Source organism: Camelina sativa, chromosome 1, assembly GCF_000633955.1.
Source record: "Camelina sativa cultivar DH55 chromosome 1, Cs, whole genome shotgun sequence".
NCBI lineage: Eukaryota > Viridiplantae > Streptophyta > Magnoliopsida > Brassicales > Brassicaceae > Camelina > Camelina sativa.
Window position 1 is genome coordinate 7,309,939 of NC_025685.1, and position 8,699 is coordinate 7,318,637.

The 8,699-nt window shown below is 36.7% G+C and overlaps 2 protein-coding genes and 1 pseudogene across 2 annotated transcripts in view; all 3 read right to left on the reverse strand.

The window, feature by feature from the left end:
* Window positions 631-1,793, reverse strand: LOC104781473 (putative F-box protein At3g16590). Its single transcript, XM_010506155.2, has one exon. The coding sequence runs from the start codon at window positions 1,791-1,793 to the stop codon at window positions 651-653; it is 1,143 nt and encodes a 380-aa protein (XP_010504457.2). The 3' UTR covers window positions 631-650.
* LOC104705072 lies at window positions 2,119-6,789 on the reverse strand (annotated as a pseudogene).
* The window catches only part of LOC104781490 (pentatricopeptide repeat-containing protein At3g16610), a 3,649-nt gene continuing 1,926 nt past the window's right edge, over window positions 6,977-8,699 (reverse strand). The window contains exon 2 of the mRNA XM_019246694.1: window positions 6,977-8,641. Coding sequence (XP_019102239.1) covers window positions 7,032-8,641 — 1,610 coding nt within the window. The 3' untranslated portion in view covers window positions 6,977-7,031. The remainder of the gene's footprint in view (window positions 8,642-8,699) is intronic.

An 8,699-nucleotide genomic window follows, 5' to 3' on the forward strand; every position in this document is an offset into this window, starting at 1 on the left:
GGAGGAAAAAGGACTAAAGAGATTTTAGTCCTTTCGAAATATACTATTACGTTGTGCTAGTTTTACATTTGAACTTTAATTTTTTTAGAAAAAACCATTACATTCGCAGTTTTTAAACTGAAAAAAAAACAGAAAATGATAATGAAATATATATATATATATATATTAGTATAGATTATTGTATAACGAGACTAGCCACTTTACTTTACAAATTTATCTCGGCCAAGTTCACAAATCATTGCCTTTGAGGATCACATACAAAGGTAGGCAAATTCTGTCATGTATTTCATGTTATTATGACAGAATTTATCAAACTATTCCACCAGGCCACAGTAAACAAAACATTCGAAAACATATTTTTTAAAAAAGCTTTGGCTTTGTATAGATAGTCTCTGATCCATAAAACATGAACTAGTTATAAGAAGAAGTCGAAATAGACTCACCACTTATCATAAACGTACGGTATATACATTTTTAGTCATAATATATACACTTTATTAAATTTCGAACATCATTCACAAAGCCTCAGCTGAACAAACCATTTAAAAAAGTAATTTTTTTTTCTTTTTTTTTAATATGTTACCCAATCCATAAAACAATGAACTCTTCAAATTAATAATACCTCAAAAATGTAATATAAACTAAACTTCTCATTCTCGTTGCTCTTGAACTAAAGGAATGGGAACCAAACTAGGAACATAGACAATGTGAAAAGGCCAAGGACCAACCTCAAAACCCATTTGAATCTTCTTGAACCTATCTCCCTTCACTATATAGACGCAAGGCTTTCCAATTTCATCGCAGGTACACACAATAAGCCTCTTGTCATCATTGTTGTCGATGAAGTAACTCGGCTGAGAATTACAGCGTGTATGGTTTTGTAATCTCGGGAAGTTTGGTATCGACACCGTCATTAACAGTCTCCACGACACAATATCCTTCATATCTCCACTAATCATGTTCTTGGTCACCCAAATCTTGACCTTCTTTGTTGTCTTGCATTGTTCCAACACAGAGATCCGATCTCCCCTAAAAACCTCAAGGATTTGAGTATCCCCGAAATCGTTCTTACACGGCAAGAAACAAAAGGGCTTGAATCTCTCGCTCGAAAAATCAAAGCTTTGGATAAAAGTATCACCACTCTCAAACCTCTTAGCAATCCAATACAAAGTTCCATTCAAAGATAAAACAGTCCGTGGAGATCTTAAGTGCCAGTCAAGTAAACCAAACTTACAATCTTTCCACGCATTGGTTGCAAACTCGTAGATTGAAACTCTCGGGTCAATTTTGCTGTTACTGCCGTCCATCTCTTCACTGTAACCATAACTTAACCCTAATATCTTGTATTCCTTATCAGGTCTACCATTATCATAACCTAGTCCATATAAATTGAATCTATTCCTCTTCGGCTCGATCCATTTAGTTTGTTGTCTTAACCATGGATTCCAGATCGCAACCATGTGAGGCAAAGCAGGACATAACAAAAACCCGTCGCAATAAAACATGTTTCGATACAACTTGAGTTTCTTATTACGACAATCATGATGAGTTTCTAGGTTAAGCTCACGCACCTCTAATGAGTCATCGAGATTGATGCCTATTGAATAAATCTTGGAAGTCTCGGTCCGTAAGATGAATTGAGGACGGACGCAAGCCAAGTGATTGTTGATGAATCTCTTGTCGTTGTAGAGTGTGTTCCATTGTTTGCAAACGGTTCTGAATCGAGCGAGAGATAGAGGTGGAACACGATAAAGTATCTCATCCTCCAACTCCGCTGGAAGCTTCTTCGGCATCGTTATATTTTTTTTTTTTTTGGATAGAGAAGAAACCCTAATTTCTTATAAATGCTCAGTTGAATAAAATTTGAGTTATTATAAAATTATAATTTTTATAAAAGATCTAAACCAATATTTTTCCATTTTTCACATTGCAATTACGACAAAAAGATCTGGTTGATTTCATGGATGACCAAGCCCAAAAATAATTTTACCACCTTTTAGATCCTCAAAATTTTAATTGGCCCCTTTCATCTTTAATTTTGTCTCATTTTTTTTTAATTTATTTGTTTGGTGATAAGTAAACCATTTTTGCATTACTAATAAAAAATCTAACCAACATGTGAAATTAAAATATCTCTTTACATTCACACTTGTGACTTTATGTAAAAAAGCTAGAGGTTTTATTCCTTATCAAAACTCTAGGGGCACACGATTTTCGGTATATTTCTACTCGCCAAAAAATAGGTATTCAAGATCTTCTAATGTTAGTTGAATAGCAGAACTTTTACCATGTTTTTCACCCAATGCAGATGCAACAATGTTCCTTTTACGTTCCTGTGAAAATTAATTTAAAGAAACAAAAATCACAATTGAGTGGAGCAATGTTATTATAATCTTGAAATGATCCTGATAGGTTTGGAACAAATTAGAAATAATTATACCTGAAGAGTAAGAATTCGTTCCTCGACGGTATTTTTGATGGCAATACGTGTTACCGTAACAGTCCGAGTTTGTCCGATACGATGAGCTCTATCAATAGCTTGGTCTTCAGTTGTTGGATTCCACCAAAGATCCAAGAGAATAACATGGCAGGCAGCTATCATGTTCAATCCAAGGTTTCCAGCTTTAAGAGACATCAGCATCACTTCTACCTGTTTTGGTATTAAAACATTACATTGTCTTACTTAGAGAATTGTAAAAGATGAATTTTGAAAGCAAAACATGTAAGTAATGTAACATCACTTACATCTGGATCACTGTTGAATTCTTTTACAGCTATGTCTCTTGTTAGNTCCGCTGGAAGCTTCTTCGGCATCGTTATATTTTTTTTTTTTTTGGATAGAGAAGAAACCCTAATTTCTTATAAATGCTCAGTTGAATAAAATTTGAGTTATTATAAAATTATAATTTTTATAAAAGATCTAAACCAATATTTTTCCATTTTTCACATTGCAATTACGACAAAAAGATCTGGTTGATTTCATGGATGACCAAGCCCAAAAATAATTTTACCACCTTTTAGATCCTCAAAATTTTAATTGGCCCCTTTCATCTTTAATTTTGTCTCATTTTTTTTTAATTTATTTGTTTGGTGATAAGTAAACCATTTTTGCATTACTAATAAAAAATCTAACCAACATGTGAAATTAAAATATCTCTTTACATTCACACTTGTGACTTTATGTAAAAAAGCTAGAGGTTTTATTCCTTATCAAAACTCTAGGGGCACACGATTTTCGGTATATTTCTACTCACCAAAAAATAGGTATTCAAGATCTTCTAATGTTAGTTGAATAGCAGAACTTTTACCATGTTTTTCACCCAATGCAGATGCAACAATTTTCCTTTTACGTTCCTGTGAAAATTAATTTAAAGAAACAAAAATCACAATTGAGTGGAGCAATGTTATTATAATCTTGAAATGATCCTGATAGGTTTGGAACAAATTAGAAATAATTATACCTGAAGAGTAAGAATTCGTTCCTCGACGGTATTTTTGATGGCAATACGTGTTACCGTAACAGTCCGAGTTTGTCCGATACGATGAGCTCTATCAATAGCTTGGTCTTCAGTTGTTGGATTCCACCAAAGATCCAAGAGAATAACATGGCAGGCAGCTATCATGTTCAATCCAAGGTTTCCAGCTTTAAGAGACATCAGCATCACTTCTACCTGTTTTGGTATTAAAACATTACATTGTCTTACTTAGAGAATTGTAAAAGATGAATTTTGAAAGCAAAACATGTAAGTAATGTAACATCACTTACATCTGGATCACTGTTGAATTCTTTTACAGCTATGTCTCTTGTTAGTAGAGACATTGAACCATCTAGTCGTCTGAACTTTATACGGTTTTTGACAAAAGACTGCTCAACCAAGTCAAGCATACCCGTCCACTGAGAGAAGACTATGGTCTTTATTGGTGGAGAGTCTGGATCAGAGCCTTGCTTTGCAAGCGACTGAAGAATCTCTATCACAGCTTGGATTTTGGATGAAATAAACTCGCCTTGTAGCGAAAAAAGAACTTTCTTATCCTTAGGATCATCATAATCGTTGATGCAACTTCTAATTGCAGATTCAGTGAAAACATTATCATGTTTAAGCTCTGCACTCATAGCAAAACACATGGCCGCACAAAGTAGCAACAGGGTCTTTTGGTGGATCCTGCAGAGAAAAATAATAAGAGTGAAAAAAAAAAAAAGAATATTAGGAACATAGTGAAGGAGCCTCAAGACAATAAATGCGCAACCATTACATTAATGCACTTACGTTGCAGACATTGCAGATGCTAAAGGATGATTTTAAGAGATTGAGGAGGATTGTTAGATACTCTCTATCGGATTCATGACCCACATCTGGTATTTCTTCAATAGCATCTGAGTGACTATATCCATTAACAAGTTGTGGATGATTACAAGCTTGGCGTAGCCGCAGAAGCATTACCAAAAGATGAGCCATGTGTTCATGCAAAGTACCTTCATCAGCATATTCCTATAGATAAGAGAAAGATATAAAAAAATATATCATATTACAAGGTACGAAGTCACCATTGTGTATATACATATAAGATAACTATCGGAGAATTACCTGATACTGCAAACGTGAATACATTTCAAGCTTCCTGTAGAACGACCATTCTACTACTGAAAAGTCCACTTTGCTCAAATTAACTTGCTTTGGAGGTAGAATAATTATAGGCTGTCCATCAAGTAATGTTCCTATAGAAGGACAACATAAAGACAATTAGAAGATGATTAGCACAACTACAAAAGGGCATAGTAGGAATAAACGTATACCTTTGGTGCGGCGAAGCATTATTCCCCTTAGAACAGCTTGAAGCTTCTTGTAACCCCGAAGAGAGTTTTTGGAAATTGGAACCTTGATTCTTTGACGAAATGAAAGGCACATGGCATAGGGATGATATCTAAGAAACCTGAAATAGCTATAAAGATCGTCAACTTTGTTCTGTATCGGTGTTCCAGTCAAACACCATCTCCTCTTGGCTCTAAGGCTAAAACAAGCTTTTGCAACTAGGGTTCTATGGTTTTTAATTGTATGAGCTTCATCTAATACTACTCTCAACCATCTAACTCTTCCTAGTGCACCAGCGGGAGGCTGAAGATTAGATCCTTCAAAGCTTGCTCTGTCTCTCTTCTTACTGAATGTATCAAAAAGACCCAGCAAAGGGTTTTGAGGGACTTCGTTTGTAACAATGGCGTAAGTTGTCACAACCACATCATATTTTGCTAATTCAATAGGATCTTTGGTTCTGTTAGATCCATGGTAGATTAAAACAGAGAGCTTGTGTTCATCAGAAACCTTCTCTTTCACTTCCCTTGCCCATTGCTTTACAACACTTGCTGGACAAAAAATCAAAGTACCACCAGATTTTCGACCTTTTCGCTTTTTCTGCTTTGATTGTAACTTCAACTTATGCAATAGGATAAGAGAGATCGTCGAGATTGTTTTACCAAGTCCCTGCATTAGCACACACACATATATAACTTGTGAGAAATTTTAACATATCACCTAGTTCCAAAAAAAATGTGACCAACATAATTAAATTGTGACCTGATCATCTGCTAATATCCCTCCCCTACAATTCCTGCTTCTTTTTTCTTTCTTACGCATCCATTCCAATGCAATTTTCTGAAGAAACAATAGAGATATTAGTATACTCAATAGGACCAAATTCCAAAGTAAGGAAGTTAAGTCAAAACGTGATAATTATTACCTGATGCCTCATAAGAGGAACTGTAAGAACACCGGGAGGTAGATCCTTTTCGGTCTTGGGTTGTTTCAGATCCTGTAATTAACTAAGCCATATTAATTGATATCAGGTTGGTTAATGGGATAACACCAACATAATATGAAAGCAAAATCACAAAGAGAGCTACTTAAGTGTTGAAGTCAAAAAAAAAAAAAAGAGATTAAGATGAATATACTTGTAATGCAGCCTGATAGATTTCCCTCTCGTTAACGGTGGTCGCCTCGTCTTTTACTTCTTCATCACTACCTGAACTATAATTCTCCATGGCAGTATCCATCCTAAAACCTCTTTTTGATGTCAGAGTCAAGAACTCAGCCCTGCCAGACAAAGACATTACTGTTAACTAACGAAACGGTTGTTTAGTAATCAGACTATATAAGCAACCATCATTCGAATCAAATATTCTTGTAGATTAAGTAACATTATTTATGACTAGCGTCACATGAGTAACGAAATATAAGCATTCTTAAAAATTAACAATCAAACATTACCAATTTTGTTAAGGTTTATGTGATTTATAAAACCCTATTGATCACGACGAGGTAAAAGTATGAAAAGGGCAGAACAAGAACAGAGGACGAATCCGAGATAATTGGGAAAATTTGGGACGTGATCAAGCAGATGAAACGAGTTTGTGATTAAGAATCGCACTGTTGTGATTAGGGTTGCGGCTTGGACGGAGAAAGAGACGATCGCACGGAACGAATTTTAAACAACAACGATCTCTATATATAATGATAATAATACCAACAAAGGGCTCTATTAGTAAGTCGGTTGGCCCAATAAGATTTTTGTATATACACTTACCTTACCTCTTTTTACGGCAGAGTTTTAAAGGTGGAACAGAGAAAGCTCTTTGCTTCTCCGGTTACTTCCCCTGTCTTCCTCTGCAAAATCGTAATTTCATATTATTACGGTACCGTCGAATTCACCATCTTCAGGGTTTCTTAGGTGTGTTTTAGCGACCAATAGCAAAGGAGCTTCATAACACTCATGACACCACTCTATGTCTTGTCTGTCTACCTGTTTCACAACAAGGAGATCAATTAAAAATCCTGAAAATAGTTCTAAACTTCCTCTCTACTAGTTTGGTTTAAATTATATGCAATACCTGCGTCTGGTTGGGCATAAACAATGTATCTCTCTCTACGATCTCATCTTGTCGAGCTTCCATTTGTTCTCATCTCACCTCTTTCAGCCAATTTGGGATAATGCCAGACTTCCAAGAATACTCAAGGTTCTGCTTAAGATCCTCATAATAATCAAACATCGACCCAGCTAAAACCAGGGGACTTGTGAAGCCCTCTTTTCTTCTGTGTCATTCTAATATTCTCTGCATCTTCCCATCTCTCAGCAGCTGAATAGGTGTTGGAGAGAAGAACTAGGCCTTCTGTTGTTCCTCCAAGACTCTGCATCTTTTTCGACACTTCATCACCAAGTTCCACATTATTGTACGTCCAACAAGCAGAGAGAAGTGTACCCAACACGCGAATGTCGGGCTCAAATGGCATCTTGTTGACAAAGCCATAAGCTTCATCCAAGTATCCGGCACGTGCTAGTAGATCAGTCATGTAAATGTAATGGTCTATTCTTGGGATGACATTGAAATCTCCTCGAGACATGGACTTGAACAGTTGTTTCCCTTCATCCACAAGTCCTGAATGGCTACAAGCAGACAAAATAGCAAGAAAAGTCACCTCGTCTGGGTTCACACCTGTGTCACGCATACTTTTAAACAGAGAAAGAGCTTCTTTGCCAAGCCCATGAATTCCAAATCCAAACAGCATTGTGTTCCACGAAACTATGTCCCGCTTATGCATTGTGTCGAAAATTCTCATGGCTACATCAAGTTTCCCGCACTTTGTGTACATATCCATCAGTGCATTACAAATGCTTGTATTAGCTGAATAGCCATGAACAACACAATACCCTTGGCAACTAGAACCGTGTCCCAAAGCAGCCAAGTGAGAGCAAGCGTTCAAGACACCAAGCAGTGTTGTTATATCTGGCCTAACTCCAGATGATTTCATATCATGAAATAGACGTAAACTCTCTTCTGGACGACAGTTCTCTACACACCCATAGATTAGAGAATTATATGAAATAACGTCTTTCAAGCCAATCTCACTAAACTGTTTAAAAGCATCGCATAAGCTTCCATACTTGGCATAGAATGAAATAATGGTGTTTCCAACAGTTAAGTCTAAGATGAAGCCTGCTTTAACCGCGTAACAATGTACGCATCGCCCACCATTCAGATCTCCAAACCTTGCACAACCCGACAGAATAATCCCAATGGCCACTGGTGTCGTCACCATTGCCACATCTGCATTAACCAGCATCTGCACAAACACTTCTCCAGCTTCCTTTATCATTTCATTCTCTATGTAGCCTCCAATCATAGCACTCCAGGTTACCCCATTCTTTAAAGACACTGAATCAAAAACTCTTCTCGCATAGATAATGCACTTGCTTTTGCCATATACATCCAAGATCCCCGTCTTGAAAACTAAATCATTGCTAAAACCCATCCGGGTGCAATACCCATGAGCAGCTCTCCCTTCTTTCAAAGCACCAGCTCTTCCTAGTGCAGGAAACATCCCAACGAGTGTTGACAAATTAGGCCTGAGTCCATCGCTGCTTCTACGCATATCCAAAAACAATCCAATGACATCAGTTAAAGAGCAATGCAAAGAAAACCCAGAAATCATAGCGTTCCATGCCACAATATCTCTTTTAGGCATTTTGTCGAACACTTGTAATGCCATATCTAGTTCCCCGCATTTAGCATAGAAATCAACGAGAGCAGTACACACATACATATCAGTAGTAAAGTCGCTACATGTCACATGGCTATGTATCAGCTTACCATCTTCCATTGCTCGCAGACCAGCACATGCTTTCAGCACAAACGGGTAAGTGTATTTCGT